This window comes from Sarcophilus harrisii, chromosome 5 (genome assembly GCF_902635505.1).
Source record: "Sarcophilus harrisii chromosome 5, mSarHar1.11, whole genome shotgun sequence".
NCBI lineage: Eukaryota > Metazoa > Chordata > Mammalia > Dasyuromorphia > Dasyuridae > Sarcophilus > Sarcophilus harrisii.
The window spans coordinates 260,776,843-260,801,389 of record NC_045430.1 but is presented as its reverse complement, the minus strand read 5'-3'; the positions used below and the strand labels follow the sequence as shown (position 1 = coordinate 260,801,389).

General features: G+C 42.5%; 1 protein-coding gene across 6 annotated transcripts in view; it reads left to right on the top strand.

The window, feature by feature from the left end:
- Window positions 1-24,119, top strand: part of THRB (thyroid hormone receptor beta) — a 399,316-nt gene extending 375,197 nt beyond the window's left edge. For all 6 annotated transcript variants that reach the window (XM_023505183.2, XM_023505182.2, XM_023505181.2 and 3 more), the window contains 4 exons: window positions 2,905-3,110; window positions 14,029-14,175; window positions 17,041-17,299; window positions 22,671-24,119. In XM_023505183.2, coding sequence (XP_023360951.1) covers window positions 2,905-3,110; window positions 14,029-14,175; window positions 17,041-17,299; window positions 22,671-22,912 — 854 coding nt within the window. In that variant the 3' untranslated portion in view covers window positions 22,913-24,119. The remainder of the gene's footprint in view (window positions 1-2,904; window positions 3,111-14,028; window positions 14,176-17,040; window positions 17,300-22,670) is intronic.
- Window positions 24,120-24,547: the final 428 nt, after the last annotated feature.

The window sequence follows — 24,547 nt, the reverse complement described above, 5'->3', positions numbered from 1 at the left end:
ACTGGAAATAGCACTAGATTGCCATCTGAAGACTTGGGTTCAGTCAACAAGCATTTATTAAGTGCCTACTGTATGTCATTCCTGGGAGGTAGCACAGTGGATAGAGCATTGGGCCTGATGTGAATTTAAATCCAACCTCAGAGATGTACTGGCTAGGTGATCAATCTGTTTGCCTCAATTTCCTTATCTGTAAGATGAGCTGGAGAAGGAAATGGCAAACCATGCCACTATTTTTCCCAAGAAAACCCCAAATGGAGTCATGTAGAAGTAGACATGACTGAAAAGCAGCTGGACATGTGTCAGGTCCTGTAAAAAGGGACTAGGGATAGAAAGACAGGAAAAAGAAGCTTTCTGGACTTGATCAGCTCCTATTTATCCTAAATGTGTCTTCTTTGGACATAGTTGTTTGCCTGTTGTTTCTGCTCCATTAGATTGTTGGCTTCCTGAAAGCAGGTCTACTGTCTGCCTTTGTTACTTTAGGGCTTATTTAGCACAGAACTTGGCACATAGTATGCACTTAATGTTTATTAAGGGATTGACTGACTCTTTTGAAAGAGACAACATATATTTATAAAATATTGATCAGTCAACTAGAAAGCATTTATTAAGCATCTTCTGGGTGCCAGATACTGGGGATAAGTATCATCGAATACTCAAAGGAATCTGTGGTCTCATCAATCTGAAAGTTTCCTGCAATACTCCAGGTCATAGTCTCCATGGCCGCCGATCCTTTGTGACTCTTGCCGAAAATTTGTCACAGAGAGGCCATCCAATGTGCTACAGAAGCCTTCTTTCTGTCTTCCATGGAAGGAGTCATTCTCACCTTCAAACCCTGCCCCTACAATTATAAGGGAGCTAGAAATATGAGAATATATATATATTTAATTCAAGGTATTGAGACAAAGGATCAATGGGAATTGGGAAAGGTTTCATATAGAAGGTGGAACTTAAATCAGGACTTGAAGGAAGAGAGGGATTCTTCCATGGCAGAAGGAAGGAAGAAGGTCATGCCCAGCATGGGAAAAATGACCTGAACAAAAGCCCAAAGCCCCGGCGTGCTTAAGTGCAGGAAGATCAGTTTAGCTAGACTACAGGAGCAATGGAATAAAGCTGAAAAGGTCAGCTGGGCTCAGGTCATCATCCATAACAAAAAGAAGTGGGTCTTAGTGCCCTCTAAATTCCCTTTTAAACTCAATACTAAAATGATACCTTGAAAAACTTTCTTATATTGGACTATAGATGCTTCCAACATCCCTTCTAGTTCAAATCCTTTAATTCTGTCCACTAATTTATAATTTTGAGCCAAATTCTTACTTTAAACAGCATGTTGCATAGAACTCTACTGCTGGAGAGCCCCCTCCTAGAAGACAGAAGGGAGAATAAGACCACATAGAGAAAGGGCTCACCTAGAGGTCAGTTGTCAGGGTCCATCATTCTTGCTAATTTGGTGCTAAATTCAGTTGTTTTTACCTATAGAAGAAGCATAATGAAAGTACTTTGTACCATGCTGTGAAAACTACTTCTTCTGCAGGCAAAACCAACTGAATTTAGCAAGAAATTAGCTCTGCAATTGACTTCTAAATATTTGCTTTTATTTTAGCCCCTTGGAGTGGTCCTCTACTTTCTATTACTCAGAATACACATATATTTAGGGGATATGTGTGAACATACATATATATTTATGTGACTGTATATTATGTGTGTATGTATATATCATTTGCATATAGATGTGTGGTAATAACATATAACATAGAAATATATTCTTCATTTTACCTATAGAAGAAATATAGTAAGAGTACTTTATACCATAGTGCTAAAACTACTTCTTCTACAGGCAAAAACAACTGAATTTAGCAAGAAATTAGCTCTGCGATTGACATCTAAATATTTACTTTTATTTTAGCCCCTTTGGATGGTCCTCTACTTTCTGAATTACTTTAGGGGATATGTGTGTGTACATACATATATATTTATGTAAGTGTATACGTGTGTGTACATGTCATTTGCATATAGATATGTGATAATAACATATAACATAAATATATTCTTCATGTATGATATATATAGTTCTGTGCACATACAAATTTATCACATGCATATATGTTTTCCATACCTATACATATGTATATATATATTTTTTTTTACCCCACATATATGTGTCATCACCAGTTGCATTTACATCTTTCTAGATATTGATATATTATACACATGGGGGAGAGATAAATAAAGATACACATATGGAAATAGTATATAATAAAAATACATTTTTCTGGTTGTAGAATGTGTGTGAATGTTTATATATTTATCACACGCATATATGTTCACTGCATGCATATATATATATATATATATATTTACTCTATTCATACCACCAACATATATATTTTTATATATAAGGGAGGGATGAAGGGAGGGAGGGAGGGGGAGAGAGAGAGAGAGAGAGAGAGAGAGAGAGAGAGAGAGAGAGAGAAGGAGAACTATTTGGAGAGATTTACGTGTGTGTGTGTGTGTGTGTGTGTGTGTGTGTGTCCAAACCTGAAATGTCACCATTGTCAGAAACTCCCAGCCCCTTCTCGGTGACTTGAGGTCGTAGCTGCTGGGAGCACTCCCCAGGAAGGCTGACCTACTCACGTGAATGAGGGCCCACCATATTACACCAGTTATCTCTGGGGTTCTCCACCAAGCCTTAGAAAAACCTCCATTAGCAATTTGCAGCAAGAGGCAGGAAAAAGAAAACTGCATGGGACGATTCCCAGGCTCCCTTGGCATGTGATGGGCCCCCTGTGCTTGGGCATCCCTGGTTCGTTTCCCAACTTCTGAAATGGAAAGCCTCAGGCCGGATGGTCTGTCGCAATTAGTCTCCCATGAGTGTTCATGCGCCTTTCTCTTCTTTGCCCCTTCCAGTGGTATTGGATGACAGCAAACGGTTGGCAAAAAGGAAGCTGATAGAAGAAAATCGCGAGAAGAGGCGCCGGGAAGAACTGCAGAAAACCATCGGGCACAAGCCGGAGCCGACAGACGAGGAATGGGAGCTCATCAGAACGGTCACAGAAGCCCACGTGGCCACCAACGCGCAAGGCAGCCACTGGAAGCAGAAGAGGAAATTTCTGGTGAGACCCCGCAGGATGTGGTCTGTGTCCAGTTAGGGCCAGGCCAGGCTTGAGCTTTCCAGTCTGTTGGGGGTGGGGGTGGGGGGGAGAGGCCTCTGCCTTCAGCAAAATGGTGACGTTTATGTCTAGCTCCCTCTGCCTCTGAAATCCTCCCCCTTTTCCCCTTCTATGGTAGACTTTCATTTATGCACTTGATTTTCATTCATTCAAAAAGCCTACTGTGAGTCCGGTTCTTGCCCAGATGCCAGGGCTATGGTGAAACAAAGCGCTCCTTCCCTCGAGGAGTTTTTATCCCACTGGGAAGAAAACAAATATATACTTAGATAAGTCAATATAATATACACAAATAAATAGAATCTTTTCAAATAAAAGGCTCCACTCACTAGGGAGATTAGAAGGTTTCTGAAAGATGGAAGGTGGCACTTTAGCTGAGGCTGGAAGAAAACTAGGGCTTCTATAAGGCATGGTTTGCCAGGCAGGGGGCACAGTCTTTGCAAAGTTACAGGAGAGGGAGATGAAATGTCACGATTGAGAAGGAACAAGTCAGCAGTTTGGCTGGAACGTGGAATGTGTGAAGGGAATAATATAGAACCAGTCTGGAAAGAAGGGTTGTTCTATCACCTTTTCCAAATCAAAACTTGCTCTCAAAAAAAATTTTTTTAAGGGATCTTAACTTTGCTCAGTGAGAGGTGGTGTGGTCCAGTGGTTAGAGAACCAACGTGGGAACCCAGGAAATCCCAGGCAGTCCTCAAAGACTGGAAATTGCCCAGCAGGTACCAGTCCGCTTTGGCAGAGGACATTTTCTGATTCAAAAATCCATTACCAACGAAATTACGAGTCCCGTCCTTATCCCTTGTGATCTCGGTCACACTAAAGTGTCCCTGGTTAATAACCCCTTTGAATATTGCTGCTCCCAACTTACATTTTAACCTTGAAAATAACAATTCCCATTTCTAGAGCACTTTAAGACATGGAGCAGGGCTTCCTATGAACAATCCCAGGAGCTAGGGAATGAAAACATGATTATTCCTAATTTACAAGTGAGGAAACTGAGGCTTGGAGAGATTAAGTGTTATACCCTAAGTCACAAATCTAGTAAGATTCCAACAAGAATTTGAACTCTGGTCTCTCCTGATTTCATCCAGTGGCTTAAGTAATAGGCTCAAAAAGGCACATTAGCCAACGGGTAGGAAAGCTATTGAGAAGCAGCCTCAAGCTCTGAAATCCCAGCCCAGCAGGCTCTTTACCATTATCTTCCCAATATAAAATGTCTGATCGAACAATGGGCCCAATGAAATGGCTCCTCTGCATCGGTGGTATAATACAGTACAATGGGAAGAGGCGGGGATTTGGGATTGAAGCTCTGAGTTCAATCCGGGCTCTGCCCCTTGAACAAGTTACTCAGACTCTCTTCTCAACTTCTTCATCTGTAAAGTAAGAGGGTCTAAGAACATGGTCTCCAAGCCTCCTTCCAGTTCCAGATCTCCAGACCCCAAATACAGTAATCTCCAGGAACGTAGAAAATTTCCTGGACTAGTCTTGAACCAAAAGTCTTTCAGAAGGAAAATAGGAGCCCGGTTCTCATCATGTGCCTCTTAGGGCTCGGCTAAATTTACCACACCATATAAAGACTAGCTGCTATTGGGTACCAGGGCTTGTTCTAGGCCCTTGGAGAAAAACACAAGCAGTCCCAGCCTAAGGAGCTCCCGTCCTTAAGGAGGATTCAGCAAAAGCATAGATAACTAAATAATAAGTAGTTGCTCAATCTTCGTGATCCCATTTGGGGTTTTCTCAGCAAAGACACTGGAGGGGTTTGCCATTTCCTTCTCTGGTTCATTTTACAAGTGAGGAAACTGAGGCTAATGGAGTTAAGTGATTTGTTCTTACAGGATCCCACAACAGGTAAGTGAATAGTACAGGATTTGACCTTATATCTCCCCGATTCTAGATCCAGTACACTACCTACTGTGCCATTGGCTGCCCAAATACAAAGTAGATAACCAGTAATTTCAGCAACTGGGGGAATTCAGGGAATGCTTCTTATGGGAGGGACTACCTGAGTGTTACCATAAAGGAAGGGAATATCTATCTAGCTATCATCTATCTATAATATAATATAATTTAATATCTATACTATTTAATATATATTATAATATATATATATAATATCTATAGTATATATAATTTATACTTATATGTATGTATATGTATATATGTGTATATATTTATATGTGTATGTATATATGTGTGTATACATATATATAATGAATATATATTCAGATAGACAGGCTGGTGTCCCCCAGATCAACACTATAATGGCTGCTAATATATCTGGGGCTTATCTTGGTACATGTAACTCAAGACATAAGCAATATATGATAAAGAGGTCCCCAAAATGCTTTCTTCTGGCAACCTCATAATCCCCAACTCATGCACACATTTGATCACTGGAACAAAGCTTCCAGCGGGAAATACAAATGAAAAGATCTTAGAAGGGAGATATAGCCCCGCACGCCTTCATTTGGGACACAGCAAAATGAAATGAGGTCACTAAAATCCTGATTTCCAACTAACTAATGATCAGCAAGTGGAGCCAACAGCGGGGCCGGCGTAGCCCTGGAATGCCTCCTCTGGAAGCGGGAGGGACGGCCTGGAATCAGGTGGATCTCTCGCCTTTTTCCCAGCTTTCTCCTGCCCTATCCCAAATTATGCGTCATTTCCTTGCCTCACAAGGTGAGGGGACAAATTCTAATTCCCAGAAGTCTTTGCAGGCCCAGGCCGCCCTTCCTCTCTCTAGAGAAGGTCTCACAGCCCTGTTAGAGAATCTGCTAGCTGGAAGGAACCTTAGAGAGATGGCTGTCAGAAGTGGGCATCAGACCTTTGCCTGAAGGCCTTCAGGGAGGGGGAAACCTGTCTATCTCCAAGATTTAGCCAGTTTTTTCCTTAAATTAAGCCTAAATCTGCCTCTGTATAATTTTTACCCACAATGCTCAACTCAGTTCTCTAGGGACAAGCAGGAAAAAAAGGTTAATTCATTCACACACACACACACACACACACACACACACACACACGAGTTGTGTGCTTATTTTTATATGTTATGTATATATATTCAAAAATATATATTTAAATCTTTGCATTTTATCTATTTTGGGATATATATCTCTCAAGTATTTATTTACACATAAATTTGAGTATATGAAGAGTGTATATGTGACTTTATACACAAATGTTTATATATATATATATATATATATATATATACTCAAAAAATATATTTAAATATATGCTTTTACATCTATATTTGAGAATATATCTACTCAAGTGTATCTGTAAATATGTGAATTTGGGCATATATATGCCTTTGCGCACACACGCACACACACACACACACCCTTCCTACACTCAAATTCAGCCTTTTTGGCCCCCTCCTTATCACATTTCTCTTCTGCAGACTGAACAGCTCCAGGTCAGAGGCCTGCCCTCGCTGGCCGCCCCATCTGGCCGGAAGGTATTGTCCTTCTGAAAATGGCCGGTCTGCCTGAAGGTCAAGCTTACTCAGCGGGGCTCCTGAAGAGGCTGGGGGTCAGGGGCCACATCTCGGTTATTATTCGTTGAGTTTTGTAGTTTAATTTCCTTTATTCTCAGTTTTGACAAGGCTGCCATCCATATGCTCCCGAGACTTGGGTCAGCATCTTCGGAGCCCTTTTTTCTGCCTCTTTGGTCTGGAGATCATTGCTGTGCTAGGGCAGAATCTCCCCCTGGACTGCTTAGCAGACCGCCTTTAACATCACACGATGATGAGGATGAGGATGATGATGATGATGATGAAGATTGTGATAGCATTTATATGACACCTACTATGTGCCAAGCATTGAACTAAGCACTTTATAAATATTATTTCATTTGATCCTTAAAACAACTCCAGGAGATGGGTTCATTATAATTCCCATTTCATAATGGAGAAAAGTGAGGCAAACAGGGTTAAGTGACCTGCCCGGGATCACAGAGCTGGTGAGGGTCTGAGACCCTGGCTCTGACCACTGTGCCACCTAGCCGCCCCCTCAGGGATGACCGGGGGCTTGGATCCTCACCACAGTTTGTCTTCAGACTGCAGGTTGTCATTAGGCTAATAGTCAGTGGTGATTGCAGAGTCAGGGAGAGCCGGTCCCTGTTCCTCGCTCAGAGCTTGCCGGGCGATAAGCCGGATGGAACATGATGGCTGAGACGTGGATTAGAGCGAAAGCGATTTTAGAACGAGCTCCATCTTTAACACTTCCCTTAGTAGGGCTGAAAGCATTCTCCGGAGCCAAAGTTGGTTGGGGAGGGGAGAAGGAGCCCCTTCTCTAGAGATCCAGTCTCGTGGCTTCCACTTCCCTGAACTAGGTCATCCACTTATTCCTCTAACCAGGGATCTCAAACTACGGCCCTCGAACCAGATGCGGCAGCTGAGGACGTTTATCCCCCTCACCCAGGGCTATGAAGTTTCTTTATTTAAAGGCCCACAAAACAAAGTTTTTGTTTTTACTATAGTCCTGCCCTCCCACAGTCTGAGGGACAGTGAACTGGGCCCCTATTTAAAAGTTTGAGGACCCCTGCAAGCCTTGGTTTCCTCATCTGTACAACAGGGGAGCCAGCCTGGATAACCTCTAGCATCCCTCCTAGCTTGGGAGCACGGCCATATGAGTTGCCTTGGGTGGAAAGTGGGAAGGGGGCAGTGGGATGGGGACTCTTAGGACTCCCTCCCCTCTGTCCCATCCCCACCCGTGATTGGGGGTCACGCATCTTCATTCACTCCCTGGCAGAAATCATGAACACTGTTTCCGGCCCTCCCAGAAGGAAGCCCAGAACACCCGTTGGGGACAGTTAAGCCCCGTGGCTTGGCGAGCTTGCATATTTATGGCTGCACACGGGGATGAGTCAGGCGAGGGATTACTTGGGGAGGAAGACTCTCCCTTCCCGCGGCCCCCTGCGCAGCCAACCGCTGAATGTTGTCTGCCGGGACGCCGTGGGACCTGGAGTTTATGGAGACTCAGGTGACTGCATGGAAGCCGGGAATTGTGTCACTGAGCTCTCGTTTACATGTTAGCTGCAGGGGCTCAGTGTGTCACCAAAAGCATCGGGGAGAAACATTAGTGTGCGATGGGTTTAACAGATCTTTGTGCAAAAAATGTAAAATACACACACACTTGCACACACAGTCACACACACACACACACACACACACACACACACACACACAATATGCATAAATAGCTTTTCCAGACCCAGCATTTCTTTCTCTGACAATATCATAGATTTCAAGCTGGGACAGGCTTTAATGACTTCGGAGCTCAGCTCATTCTTTTACAGGTAAACTGAGGCTGAGGTAACCGCTTTGCCAAGGGACTATGGGTAGCAACTTTCAGAACGCCAGATATCAGGGCAGCGCTCTCGCCCCCACACCACACACCTTTGTCAGCGGAGCTCTCTTAGCTCAAATACTCCTTTAACCAACGCAGAGCAGCAACTCCTCTGGGGCTTGTCAGGACAGAGTTCTCCTGGGGCCCTGAGAGGTAGAAAGGCCGTGCCCACGGTTACACAGCCTGGAAGTCAAGAGTAGGACCCCGGCTTCCTGACTCCAAGGTAGACCCTCCATCTGGAGGGACAACGTTATTGGATCAGAAGAAGGAAGAAGAAGAAGAGGAAGAGGAAGAAAAGGAGAAGGAGGAAGAGGAGGAGGAGGAAGAGGAAAAGGAGGAGAAAGAGGAGGAGGAAAAGGAGGAGAAAGAGGATGAGGAAGAAGAAGAAGAAGGAAGAAGGAAGAAGAAGATGATGATGATGATAGTGATGGAAGTGCACTTGTACCGCCACTGCCCAAGGACTTTATTTCCAAGAAAAGTTAAGCAACAAACATTTATTAAGCACCTACTATGTGCCAGGCTCAGGCTAAGCCCTGGGGATACAGACAGGAGCAAACAGTAGTCCTGCTGTTGTGACAGAGAGCCATCAATATACTAAGGTCATGTGTAAAAAAGGAAATTTTCATCGTATCTCTCAAGTCAGTCCCTATGCCCGTGCAGACTGCTCCCCGTCGGTGGGCGTGAGAGGGTGACACTGTCAGGATGACCCACAGCCCACGGCCGGCCAGGCACGCTGCCTCTGCATACATATGGGGCCATCACTCATGCATGTTTGATTGCTACAGTACACGTGTGTGTGCACATGTTCATACACACGTGTGAGGTTCTTCCCTGTGCATTGTGTGCGTCACCTCTCCGTGAATTACATGTGTGATGCACATGTGCATGTGTCCGTCCTGTACAGAACACCCATGTCTCCTTCACACATATGTGGCTAATTCCCCATGCGTGTGTGTTGTGTGTCTCTCACACACAGGTGAATTACCTGCAGGGGCCTGTTTTATGCGCTCCTGGGCCAACATCATCATATACATTCTTCACATGCATCCTTTGGGGATCTCCAGGCTGTGTGCATGTGTGGTTACATGTCATTTGTGTGTCTGTTGGAGGTGTGTGTGTGTGTATCACACGTGTGTCATTTGTGAGCCCAGGAGCTCTTTCCTTGTACCTGTATCTGTGCGCTGTGTGCGTGTGTCATCTGTGTGGGTCACAGACATTGTCATCACGCCGTACACACTGTTTGTATGTGCATGCATGGGCATGTATCTTAGAGCACGGATCCCGAGCTGACAGAGACCTTAGATATTGGCTAATCCTCCCCCTTTATTGAGAGATCCCGGGACCTGTCCTGGGGCTGGTCTCAGCCTCCCAGAGAGCCCCGGGGGAGGGGGGGCAGCGAAGGGTTCTCAGCCCTCTTGCTCCCAGGGCCTCCGCACCCTGTTCTCTCAGCCGAAGACTCCTGCTTACAGGGGTTCTATCCACTGCAGTTTCCCATATTAGAAATTAAAATTTCTTAGTATTATCCTGAAAGCAGTTTTGACTTTATGGCCCCCAAAGAAAGGGTCTTGGGGATGCCCGGGGATCCCAGCTCACTTGGAAGCTCCTCTTCCCAGTGATGTCATCTTACAGCACGTGCATTTATGTAGATCTTTATCATCTGCAAAGCACTTTATATATCCCCTGTTTACATATCCACACTGCAGAGTGCTACTGTTGTCCCATTAAACAGATGAGGAAACTAAGGCTGGACTCCAACTCATCTTCCTGACTTCCAAACTCACACTCCATCCACTGCAAGAGCCAGCCTTCAGTGCTGAACTTGCTCCGAATAACTGAGCAGCCTCTTGCCCTTTCTGGATGACAAAGGGCCTCCTGGGTCCATCCCAAAGCAGGTGGGGCTCCCGGCCAGCGCCTCTCCTTCCCCTTTTAGCTCCTGCCTGTTTCGAAGCCAGTTCAGTCTCTAACAGTTTCCATGTCCCAGACTATCAGGGCTTCCCTTTCAGAATTTTCTTCATCTTAAGATTTTCGCCAATCTGCCGACAGCTCGGTCTTGGATTTGGCGACATCTGCCCTTGAAGGTTTAAGTTTTCCTTGTTTGCTTTTTCTGTGCTTTGGGAGGAAGGTTAAACACGAGCCTCTGCTCCTCAGTGGATTTGGTTTGGTTTTTTAAAGGATTTATTGTGCCTAAGATTGTAAAAATATTTTTTCCTTTTTTCAAAAAGATTTTCTATCAAAGATGAGGGAGGCGGGAGAAGGGTAGGAGTGAGGTACTATTTCTCCAGCAACGTGAACTCTCCTTCCACCCCAACACACACACACACACACACACACACTCACACATATAAATACACACACTCATACTCACACACACACACACACTCTCACACACACTCACACATACAAACACACACACTCATACTCAACACACACACACTCACACATACACACACACTCACACACACTCACATACAAACACACATTCACACACACATACACTCTCATACTCTCTCTCTCTCTCTCTCTCTCTCTCTCTCTCTCTCTCTCTCACTGCCCTCTCAGATTGTGTATCTGGCAGTCCTGAGTCCCTTGACTATTCAGAATCTCAAAGGCTGGAGCCATTAAACTGGATGGGCTACTACCCACCATACTGCTCTGGGTTCTAGAATCATAACCAACTTAACTTGAAGATTTTCCTCCCTTTTCTATAAGCAATGGGCTATAATTAAAAGAGCACTAAATTTGGAAGCCCCCCATCCAACCTTGGCCATATCTTTCACTAGAATATAGTTAATACAAAATGAGATATTATCCAATCCTCCCCCTTTATTGAGACACACCAGAGAATATTCATAGAATGTAAAATGGGAATAATAATATCAGCTTTATGAACCTCCTGATATTATTATTCCCATTTTACAGATGGGGAAACTGAGGCTCAGAAGTCATACAGCTCCTAAGTGTCAAATCAAGCACCAAACATTTATTCAGTGCTGACTCTGTACCAGGCAGTGTGCTAAGCACCCGTGATGCAAAGAAAAACCAAGAAAACCTTTTGCCCTGAATGAATAGAATATTCATTCTATGAATATTCTCTGGTGTAATGTCTGAAAATTGATAGCTAAAGAAATTAAAGCCCAGATTGTCACATGTAACTAAAAACAAGCTAATTAGGGTCTATTAGTACGTTGGCTCCCACTGTTTTGTTGGCCAAAAAAAAATAAGGAAAATTGGAAATGTTATTGGGGAGGGAAAAAGGAAAAGTCCAAGAAACGCACTTCAAATGTACTATTTCCATAAATTGAAAGTCCATTAGGACAGCCAGCAGATCACTAGCTTTATGTTTTAATTGCTACACTCCACCCCACCCCACCTCCAAAAAAATACATCATCATTGTTGGTATAAACTGGGGGGAGGGCAGAAACCTGCTCTTTTTTTTTTTTGTCTTTAAAAAAACATACACACAACACAGCGGAGACTGCCAGATAATACAAACAGGCAGACATTACCAGAATGTGTTATATAATATGCTAAAAATTCTCCCTTGAGGCTGTAACCACCAGTCTTGCCACACCCTCTGAAGGTTAGTTCAGCTACTGTTGACAGAGGCAGTTTGCCAGTGGGGGAGTGGGAAGAGAATAAGAAAATCATCTTTGTCTTTTTTTTTTTTTTAACTCAAATATGGCTTGGGGAGGGGTGGGAAATAACAGGAAAAATTATATGAGTAAATAACTCATTGAACTTGTTTTGCTTTCTTGACTCGGACAACAGGGGGAGGGCACATTTAGTGGGAAATAATAGCGTCCCTCTGAAAGGACGGGAAGGTTTTTGTCTAGGTGAGGAGGGTGCCTCCCTTGTGGAGGGCCCAACCCAAGGCCACCTCCTCCTTGAAGCCTTCCCTGATCCCTTCCTGTGTTAGTACCAACTTTTCCCTTTACCAGTGCAATCCAAGACTTCTGTTCCTAGTACCATTTTTGGCTGAAGTAGGAAGGAAAGGAAATTTTCATGGAAAAGTGTTTTTTTGAGCAGAACCTACAGGAAAGCATGGGATTTGGATAGGGTGGAACAGAGGAAAATATTCTTTAAAAGAGGAATAGAAATACATGGAGGAGAACCAGCCCATGGCCAAAGAGGGGGAAAGAGTAAGGTAGGTGATTGACCTGAATGGAGGCCAGAATTTGTATGGGGGAAGAGTGAGAGAGAAGATTGGATAAGTAAGCTAAGACCTCCTGATAGAAGACCTCAAATGCCATACTCAACCTCATAGATATGAGCCAATCAATAATGGGAAACAGTATTCATTCAGTGGGGAAAACCCATGGCAAAACTAAACGTTGAGTAAATTGTCTCCCAAAAACTAGGACTGCTGTGTTGTAAATTAGCCCTCTCTATTCAATTATCAAGGCAGCTCAATGTCTGGGTAGATAGAGCACTGGGCCAGGTGTCAGGAAGACTCATCTGCGAGTTCATATCTGTTTTCAGGTGTTTACTAGCTGTGTGATCTTGAACAAGTCACTTAATCCTGTTTGCCTCAATTTCCTCATCTGTAAAATAATCTGGAGAAGGAAATGGCAAAACCACTCCCGTATCTGCCAAGAAAACTAAGCATCAGACCCAACTAAAAAATGACTCGAGAACAAAAACTTTAATTATCTACGTAGTAGACTCTGAGATCCCCCCAATTCAAGCTTCTTTGGACAATAAAAGTAGATTTCCTGGACCTAGATCTGTTCCCCAAAAGTACCAGAGCTAGCCAGCTGCCAGGTCCAGACTCACAGCCCTAAGAGCTAGGTCAAAAGCACATCTGTTTCTACAGCTGGTGAGACAGAACATGGTTTCTCATACTCCTTGCTTCAGGCCATAATTCAGTGTTCCTGAAGAACCTTAAAACACCTGGAAAATACGTGAATCACCCTAGATAAACATAGAGTTTTTCCAGTGTTCCAACCCAAAAGCCGTATCATTGTTGCCTCTTCTTGGCACTCATGTTACCGTGAACATTACCTGTCATGAATAATTAATCGGGGTACACTTTATCCCTCGCCACAATGAGGAGAATCCTCCATCCTAATGACATCCTTTCTCTTCCCTCCCAGCCAAGAGGATATCCTCACATAGTGCCTTCTACACACAATAAGAGCTTAAGAATATTTGTGGAAAATTGAATTGAATTATACTGGATTTAGGGAAAATCCACTCTTTCTGACTTCCAAGATTTTCGCATATATTTCCTTCCTTTCCACTCTCTTTCACTGTTCCCTCATCAGTAAATTAAAAACACTCACAAATCTGCCCCGGGTCTGTATGTTTTTCGATCCGAATTCATAGTGTCCTGTTCCCACAACTTTGATTTGTATTTTTGACCAGAGAAAAGAGGCAATTTCTTTTTATTTTTCACAACTGATATGTATTCCGTACCAGGTGAAAAAAATCAGATTTCCTCCTTCCTGTGAAAGTGATCTTCAAGGGAGGGCGCTGCTCCTTCTCTACTTAAATCTCTCTGATTTAATATCCTCAGCCTGAAGACATTGGACAGGCACCAATAGTCAATGCCCCAGAAGGTGGAAAAGTGGACTTAGAAGCCTTCAGCCAGTTTACAAAAATCATCACACCAGCAATTACGAGAGTGGTGGATTTTGCCAAAAAGTTGCCTATGTTTTGCGAGGTAAGGAAATGAATTTGTTTGGAGTTCATTCTCGCTGGTTTTATATTTTCCTGGGCTCCTGCTCTGCAGAATGAATCTGTAGACTCCCTCAGGAATGGCTATTGTTTAAAATCTCACATGACTTGAGAGGAATTTAATCATTTGAAAGCACCAGTGGAGACAAAATGGAAATTCGCTCATTAAAACATCTCATTCTCCATCTTGGTACAGGTGTATGTCATTACCCTTCATCTGTACATCCAAGGAGACACAGTAAAGCCCAGATTGCTCTAAAATCAAAACTAAAATGGTACCAGAGGCATAATCTAGTCCGGCCCTTTGTACCAGATGGATAACCATCTACCCCTTAAAAAAATACTTAATCTGCAAAGAAGAGGGATGGATATTTTTCATCCAGCATCCCAGAAATCCTTAAGGTCCAATTGAGATCCTGCCCACTGTCTTTTAAGTCATGTGTGGGGCTGAATTTTCTGCTTTTGATTTTCTTTGTTTTTTTCTGGGTGATTGGTTCTGACAAGTACCAATTAGTTAGTCCTTTACTTCTGGAAGGGGGCACAAATGTAAATTAAATGGGGAGGAGTCCATGGGGTAGATTTGCCTCTGTCGAGAGAGGCTTTTAGACTGGCAAAGAATAGGGTTGTTTCCTCCAATGGAATAGCTCTCCTCCCTCAGGCCATCTGTGTCTTGGAACCAATAGCCAAAGAAGGACTGAGCCCAGAGACTTCTTGTTATGGCCACCTTTAGGGTCCCCCTCCCAATGAGGAGATCATAAGAACACAGGGTTCATAGCCAAAAGGAACCAGTCACCCTCTTCTTAAAAATGGCAGAAATGGGGATTCAAACTCAGGTCCTGTGGTGCTCGATCCCGTCTCTTTCCACTATACCAGTATCTTGAGAAAGGCCCTGGTGATGGATCCGCAGTCTTAGGGCCAAACTCAAGCATGGTTTACGCCTGTTTCATAATCATAACTAACATTTATATCCCACTTTAAGATTTGCAAAGCACTTTATAGATATACATATAATCTTATTTCATCCTCGTGAGATATGCGAGGGAGATGCTATTTTATATTTTACAGAGGAGAAAACTGAGACTGAGGCAGATGAAGTGACTTGTCTGGGGTCACAAGCCAGAAAAGTATCTGAGATGGGGATTAGAACTGAAGTATTCCTCATTCCAGAGCCAGGATTGCACCCTTTTTGCCCCCTGGCTGCCCCGTAACCCAGTATTGTCACTAATCCTGGTGACATAAAATCTAAATGCAGCACTTTTTTTCTGGGTGCTTAATTATTGTGTTTTTTTCAACACCACTGGTATTCTCTTTGCTTTTATTGTGAAAACAGCTTCCTATTGCACCCAGTCCCCAGCTCATTGGGAGGAAATCTATTTAGATCTCAGCTGCTGGCTCAATTCCCACATTGACCGTGTCCAAAATGTCTCATTTTGCATATTGAGGCCATCGTTTCTATGGCAAAGACGCCCATAAAGGAATGGCTGAACAAATTGTGTTCCGTAGCGTAAGAAAGTGATAAGAAAGATACTTCCGTAGATATCTGAGAAGACGATTTTACACTATAACTACATTGGCAAGAGAAAAAATGGGGATATTTGTTCGATTTCATTATGAAGAAGGATGTGAACCACAGAATGGGAGAGACACAGGTTTTTCAGATTGGAGTCCCCTACTTTTTCCTGGACTCCCTAGTTTTATCCCTTTTTTCCCTTTCTTCACAATGGGCTTCTGAGATAACCCAGTAGCATGTTGGAAGAGGCCAGATGTGAAGTAGTCGGGGCAGGTAGATTGTACAGTGGATAGAGTGCCAGGTTGGATGGAGTCAGGACTCATCCTTCTGAACTCAAATCTGCCCTCAGATACTTAACTAGCTTTATGACCCAGGCAAGTCTCCTGTGTGCCTCAGTTTCCTTACCTGTAAAAAGAGCTGGAGAGGAAAATGGTAAACAATTCCAGTATTTTTAGCAAGAAAACCTCAAAATAGGGTCATAAAGAATTGGGCAAAGGAAGAACAATGACATGGGGTCAGTTGACCTTGGCCTCCAGAAGTATCACTCCGGAGGCTGGAGTAGACCACCATTAATTTCCTTTCACTACTGATGCAGAGACATGTAATGACTCAGTGGGCAAAGACCAGCTCTTCCTTTGCTTGATGGGGTGCACAAGGCATTATGGACTCCACTGGGACCTAGCCAGATATTTATCCATTCGAAAGGAGCTGAGGGAGGCCCCCTGATCCCATAGTTCCCAGCATGCAATCTTTGGCAATAAACAAAACTAAGGTATTCTTGAGGAAACAGAAGGAACCTGGGAAAACCACTCTGACTCTATCCTTTTTTATGGCCCTCCTGCAAAGAAAATATTTTTGGCAAATGACTAATAGCAACCTGTCCAGGTGCTAGGAGACACTCCATTAGGGCCCTAAGAACTGTTTTTAAAGGGAAAGGTACCTGGCAAGATTGTTTTTCTGTCTCCTAAACTGTTGGGCTTTCCGGAAACATTCATTAGTAGTACAGTTCCTGATTAGAAATATGCATTCCATTAGCATCATTTCCCAAACTTCCTTAAAATAAGGTTTCTGCTTTAACTACTCCCAAGACTTCTCATGTCAAAATAGTCCCTATTACTCTGTTCGCCCCATGGCTGGGAGACTTCATTCTTCCTAGTGAGCCCTTAAGGTCTGGGTCACATCCCATTTCTGGTACTTCCTGCCCACATGACCTCAGATAATTATGGGCTCTCTTGGGGATTTGCTTTCCCAATCTGCACAATATGTGGGTTGGACTATCACTGACATCGCCGGGGAGGTTCACTGACATCTCTTTTCTTGATATTGGCTGATTCTTCCCAGCTGCCATGCGAAGATCAGATCATCCTGCTGAAAGGCTGCTGTATGGAGATCATGTCCCTCCGAGCAGCGGTACGCTATGACCCCGAGAGTGAGACTCTAACCTTAAATGGGGAGATGGCTGTGACGAGGGGCCAGCTGAAAAACGGAGGCCTTGGAGTGGTGTCTGATGCCATCTTTGATCTGGGTATGTCATTGTCTTCTTTCAACCTGGATGACACTGAAGTAGCCCTCCTTCAAGCAGTCCTGCTCATGTCTTCAGGTGAGGATCCTGACTGGGGCTCCCCATCGCCAAGTGAGCCATTGTCCTTCCAACAGTAAATAGAAATACTGATCTTGAGTGTTTGTGTTCTCTTTGGCTGTGGTTTTGTGGCTCATTCCCTCTCTTCTGGGTAGGATTGTTCAACTGTGGCCATGTGACCTCAAGGGCCAGGTTACCTTTGGTCAGATTGCACAATAATCCTTTGTCACCCACAAAACATTGCCTCTTGTCGTGGCTTCCTGGAACAAATGTTTCATTCGTATTGTCCAACCTTGCTTTTTTCTGTTGATGTGCAAGAATGACTGGACACTCCATTCTGCTCTCCGTTCTGGATTCAAGGTCTCAAAATGGTTAGGGAGTCAGGCACCCCAGATTCTATATTAATCCTTGGTTGTGGCAATTAATTTGAAATGCTTACTCTGAAGTCCCATGGTGCAGTGGAACACACAGCCTAAGTTCAATCCTAGTTCTCCCACTTATTCTTTGTGTGACATTGTGCTAGGAATTTCACCTTCCTAGGCTACATTTTCCCCACTTTAAGAAGATTAATCTAGATCAAAGAGGCAAACATAAAGTCCCACACAAATTTCCCAAGTGTAGCCCAAGACAGATTAAAATATAATAGGGAAATGCTTACAAAATAAATAAAAATTTAGTATAACATAGATAATGTTCATTTATGGTTTTCTAAGTCGATGTACAGAACTGCTAGGGGTTGATTTTTATTAAAGTTTTATAAGGAGCTGATTTAGATCCCAGCTTCTTAAACTGTGGTTCAAAACCCCTTATAGAGTTTTGTAATTGAATATAGAGGTCACAAAAATTATTTTTATCAGGAAATATTTGATTTAGATACTTCTTTTATAAATCTACCTACCCAGGGTCACATAAAAATTTCTTGGGTAAAAAGGGGTCATGAGTGAGAAGAAAAAGTTTAAAAAGCCTTGGTTTAGATGACCCTAAAGGCCTTATCAACTGCAAATCTATCCTGGCACTTACTCGATTGCAATTCTGGATAACTTCAAGTATGACAAAGTATGTGACCTTGCACAAGTCCTTTCCTTAATGGATTTGATGTTGTGGTTTCCAAGTTCCCTCTAGTTCTCACATTTTGTGATTCTGTAAAATAGAATCAGCTGACCTGATTTTCTTTAGTTAACATTGAAACTTTCCATGGAAACTCTAAACAAGGAACCATTGGCTTTTTGTTAGTAGTATTGTATGCTTTGACATGAGAATGAATTGGATTGAAGTGAGGGAGAGCAGTGCAAGGTCACCTGCCTCACTTTCCCCTCCAGAGCCCTCCAGGTCCAGTGTCCAGATATAGACCAGAGATGACCCTGGATGCAGTGGGAGACCTTGGCTTTTTTAAGCTAAGATCTTCAACAGGTTTCAGTTTGACTGGGACATCACCCAATCAGTGATTTAAAACTAGGTAAGAAATGAGGCAAAGAATGGCCTAATTAAAAATAAACAAACAAAGACTTTAGTTTAAAGGAGCCAAAGTCTCCCACTGCATCAGGGCCATCTCCAGTCGTCCTGATCTATATCTGTCCACTGGACCTTGGAGATGGAGAACAATGTGAGGCAGGTGACCCTGTACAGCTCTCCCTCATTTAAATCCAATTTATTGCATGTCATGGCATCTCCTCCCCATGTCACGACCTCCTTCGAAAAGGAAAGTCAAACAAAATCAGCAGTAGCACTATTATACATTGGAAAGATCCCAGACCTGGGAACTCAGTGACCGGAGTTCTAGTTATATTAGCGTAGATAGAGAGAAATCTTAGTAAGGGAAGGTGCCCAGGGACATCAGGGAAAGCCTCCTGAAGTCTGGTGTTTGAGCCAAATTTTAAGAGAGACAGCTGATTCTGAGAGGCAAAGACCAAGAGGTACAGAAGAAATGACCTTGATTAGTCACCCAATCAAAAATTAAAAAAAAAAAAAGACTAAAGTTTCCAGAGAAATATTCCCTGTTCATAGCACACAAAGGTTTGAGCTTTGTTCTGAGTCAGAGCTCTAGCTCTGCACTGTAGAGAAGGTGAGGTAGTGAGCTCTTCAGTGAGGCAAGTATGTGGACAGAATGATGGACTTGAGGGTAGGAAAATCTCAATTCAAATTCTGGCTCATTGATAATTGTGTGACCATCAATGGCTGGACATTGTTACTCTGTCTTAGTTTCCTCATCCATAAAATAGGGGTGATAATAGCACTGCCTTTCTAGAGTTGTTGTGAGGATCAATACATAAAATTGCCTTTGGCATAAATGCTAACTCAGATTTTTGGGGGTTTCTGTTGATTGAGCCAAATGCTGCTTTGAGGTCTCAATATAGCAATAGCTGGACTATCATTGTGGGACAGACCAGAGAGGGAAAATCTGGAGCAGGGAGAACTGTTTCTAGCAGGGGGCCGGCATATATCCATTATCATCAACAAGCATCCTGAAACTTTTATTCCATCTTTAACAGTCATTTTATTCATTTTCACAATAGTGTGTGACCATGACATCTAAAAGAATAGAGCAGGATGGCTCTGAGCTCCTTTGAGAAAAAGAAACATTAAGAATAATAAACTAAGCATCAGGTGCCAGGGAGAATGCTGGCAATAACAAGACAAAACGAACAGCAAAATGAAAACCTAAAAGAAAGATCAAGGCAAAAATGAAACAGTGCCTGCCTTCAGAGGGCTTGCTCTATCATACAAGCCATTTATGAACAGATGACCATCCCTCATTTCCTCCAAAATTCAGTTCAGGCACCCTCTATTGATACTGTCTGGAATTTTTTCTGGGCACCTGAGCTGCCGAAGAATGTATTCTTTCCCAAAAGTAACTTTTTGTGTTCAGTATGTGTCCTTCCAATTAGAATGTAACCTGTTTTAGATTGCTAGGACTGTTTCACTTTTGTCTTTGTATTCTGACCATCTAGACAGTACCTGACACATAGTAACTACTTAATACATGCTTGTTAATTGATTAATTATAAGCATATGTAAAGTAAATACCAAGTTAGCTGGGGGAGGATGCTAATAGCAGAGAAGGTAGTTTTGTAGGAAAGAATGAGTTCTAAGAAATGGAGCAGAAAAAAAGAAAGAAATGGAACTATGAGGAGAGAATATGTTCTAGATGCAGAGGAAGATCAGAGGAAAGACATTGTTGTGAGGGACTTTTAAAGGCAAACAGAGTTTTTTATATTTTCTCTTAAACAGATATATGACAGTAGATAAAGAGCTGGGTCTGGAGTTGTGAAGATTTGAGTTCAAATGTAGCCTCCGACACTTATTAGCTACAGGATCCTAGACAGGTCAATGAACCCCTAACTGCCTGTGAAATGGGGATAATAACAGCAATTATCTCGGAGGGATTTTGTGAAGATCAAATAAGATAATATTTGTTAAACACCAGGCACAGTGACTGGCACATGATAGATGCTCAATAAGTGGTTGTTCCCTTTCTAGAGACAATAAAGAAACATTGGGATTTATTGAAAAAAAGAAGTACCATGCTTAAACCTATCTCTGCTTTAACAAAAATCACTTTAGCAGCTATGAGGATGGATTGATGTAGAGAAAAAACTTTAGAGGCTATAGGATTACTCCGGATGGAAAGGACCTGGATTCGTATAGTAGCTGGATGGTAAGATGATGTAAGGGATGTATGAGAGCAGCTATCGGGGAATTAGAAATGACAATATTTGGCAACTGATTGGCTATGTGGAGTGAGAGAGTCGGGGGGTCAAGGATTACACCAAAGATGTGGAGCCCCCTTGGCAAAAAATAGGCAAATTTGGAAGATGGGTAAGTTTGATTGTAAAGATAATGAGTTCTGCTTTGTTTGTGTGGAGTTTGAGCTGCCCGTGGTAGACCCAGTTTGAAATATTCAATGAGTAGATAAATATGAGTAACTGGAACTCCAAAGACTTGAGTGAGGAACGATTCATAGAGTTGGGAATCATGAGCATAGAAATGATTGTTCAATCCATGGGAATTGATGAAGTCACCAACCGGAACAAAGCTCTAGGGCTCGACATCAATCCATCCTCCTCATTGCTGCTAAAGTGATTCCCTTTTTTTGATAATTTTAGTCGAGCTCAACGCTTCATGACCCCATCTGGCATTTTCTTGACGTAGATACTCCAGCTCATTTTACACATGAGGCAAACAGGTTATGTGACTTGTCCGTGGTTTACACCATACAGATTCTACAACTTAAGAGTTTGGCAGAGCTGCCTGGGATCCTAAAACATTAAATGACTTGCTTAGAGTCACAAGACAATGCTGTGTTGGAGAAGAGAATTAAACACAGGTCTTCCTGACCTGATCAGCTACTTGTACCCTAGACAATGTTACCAATCCCAAGAGAAATAATAACAATATTATAATATTGTTATATATAACATATATATATAACAATATAACAATAATATAATATAATAAACAATAATAATAATAATCAACATCTACATTGTGTTTTCTATGTCTTGTGAAATCTTATCCTCATAACAGCCCTATGAAGTGAGAGTTACAAATATTCCTATCCCCATTTTACAGATGAGAAATCTGAAGCTCAGAGTTTTTAAGTGACTTGCCCCAAATCAAACAGCTAGTAAAGGAGTAGATAACTAGAGCACACCACAGTGCACAGAGCATGATCCCTGGAGTCAAGAAGACTCATCTTCATGAGTTCAAATCCAGCCTCAGACAATTACTAGCTGTGTGACCCTGAACAAGTCACTTAACCCTGCTTATCTCAGTTTCCTCATCTATAATATGAGCCAAGAAGAAAATGGCAAACTGCTCCAGTCTCTTTGCCAGGAAAACTCCAAATGAGGTCATCAAGAGTGAGATATGATTAAAACAACCAAATACCAAAGTAAGTGTCTGAGATCACAGTCCATTCACTACATTATCCATTCTCTGATAATAGGAAAGAAGTTTGTAATCAATTACTATTGTACTGTTCATTTTTTAAAAAATATTTTCCTACTGTTTACCAAGTTATTAATATTGTCTCAACTGCCATCGCCCACTCTAACGACCATCAGTCTCTACATTCAGAGTTTTCATTTCCAAGATAAATGATGGGTTTATTTTCATGTTTTATATTTGAAAAGAGCTCTACGTGAATTCTCTTGAGTATTTGAACCTCACAACAACCTTGTACAACAGATATGATGGAGATTATCTCTATTTTACAAATGAAAAAACTGAGGTTCAGAGAGTTGGGTGGCTTGTTCACAGTAAGTCTACTAGTAGCTCTCGGAAGCAGGTTTAGACACCAGACCTTCCCAATTCTATATCTGGCCCTCAATCCCCTCGGCCGTGCTGGCTTTGGGTGATAAATGACATTCAGATTTTTGCCTCCTCTCCTCAGATCGCCCAGGACTCGCCAGCGTGGAGAGGATAGAGAAATGTCAGGAGGGTTTCCTGCTGGCCTTTGAACATTATATTAATTACCGCAAACACCACGTTGCACACTTTTGGCCAAAGCTGCTGATGAAGGTGACAGACCTACGGATGATTGGCGCCTGCCACGCCAGCCGCTTCCTACACATGAAGGTGGAGTGCCCCACAGAACTCTTTCCCCCTCTGTTCTTGGAAGTGTTCGAGGATTAAGAAGGACTGGCTTGGTTCTCACAATTCTGACAGTGCTACTTATGGGGTGTCATTCCATTCCATTGCCTAGCTCATTTGTGTTTTCTCTGTATTTTGGGGGGAGGGATTTCTTTGTTGTCGTTGGGAGGGGAAGGTCGTTTGTGAAATGTCCCTTGAATGTGGGTGCTCGTGACTATCACAGTCCGTCCTCCGGTCCTTGAGCGAGAATGCTTTGAAAATGGTGTGGTAGCGAGGTGGGAAGAAAGCTCAGGAGTTCACCAGCACTAAGTGATCACCAGCGTCCATCCTTCCCCAGTCGATGGTGATGTGAAGCAAAGCTGCAAAAACAAAAAAAATGAGTGATGCCTTTTGTCGTCTTGACTTGGTGAAGGACTTTACCAATTAGGTTCCATTTTGTAGGGCACAAAGAAATCTTACAATGAATGTAGCTTCCATGTTTGTGTCCCCTCCCCCCCAGTTGATCTCTCCATCTCAAATCCTCTCTTGCTCATTTTCTTAAGACGTCCATCCTTTTCCTGCCCAAATAGGAACATAAGAGTTAGGACCTGGAATGGCCTTTAAGAGGCATTTAGTCCAAAACTTTCCATTGTACAGATGGAACAACTGGGTCCCAGAATGGTTACACGATTCGTGCAGAGACACATGCCCATTAGGTGAGAGAGCTGGGATTTAAAGCCTCTGACCCAAAACTCAGAATTTTTTTTCACTGAGCTTTATCTTTATGACCATAAGGATATCTGTTCTCTGACAAGACAGATATATCTTTCGATGTAGTATTTCTTTGATACTTGCAAATGAATTCACACCCAATGCAGAAAGTAGATCAAAGATGTAGATGGGTTTGTTGAACTAATAAAGGAAGGAAAGGGTTGGGTGATCACAAGAAATCCACACCAAGGCCAAGTCTCCACAATGCACAGAATCGATCTGTTTATAAGAGGCAAATATGGTGTGTTTAGAGAATGAAACTTGAACAAGAACCCAAGTCCCTTTTTAATGGCGATGGTCACTGAAGTTGTGTGCCTTGATTGCCTAAGGGAGAGATGATCTTGGCTGAGCTGACAACAGGTTTTACTACAGATTAAATCTTCTGATCAAAGACATAAATCTGAGTCTGGTTGAGGAAGTGTCCCAAGAAAAGAGATGGACTAGTTATGTTCAAAAAAAAAAATGAGACATCCAGTGGTCACACTGTAAACTGGTACTTCAGAGAAAGTCTCTCATTAGTCTGAGAAGAGCATTTCAAAAATCACATACATTTAAAAAAAATGCTTAAAATCAGAGGATCATAGATGTAGAACTGGAAGAAAAGATGTAGAACTAGAGGAAAAGTCAGAGGTTACCTTTCATTTTACAGATCAAAAAATTAAGGCCCAGAGAAATTGAATGATAGCTAAATTCACACTAGTAAAAAAATGCTGGAGATAAGATTTGAACCTGAGTCCTCTTGCCTTTACAGCCAGTATAGCATGCTCATTCCCCATTACTAGCCCTTTTCAGACTTAAAACTATTGTGAGAACGTTAACATAAAGTTGTTTTTTCCATTTTGTTTTGTTTTGCTTTGCTTTTAAATTGAACTTAGAACATCTGCTATATCATATAGAAAGTAAGCAGGAGTTGAACCAGCTCCTCTG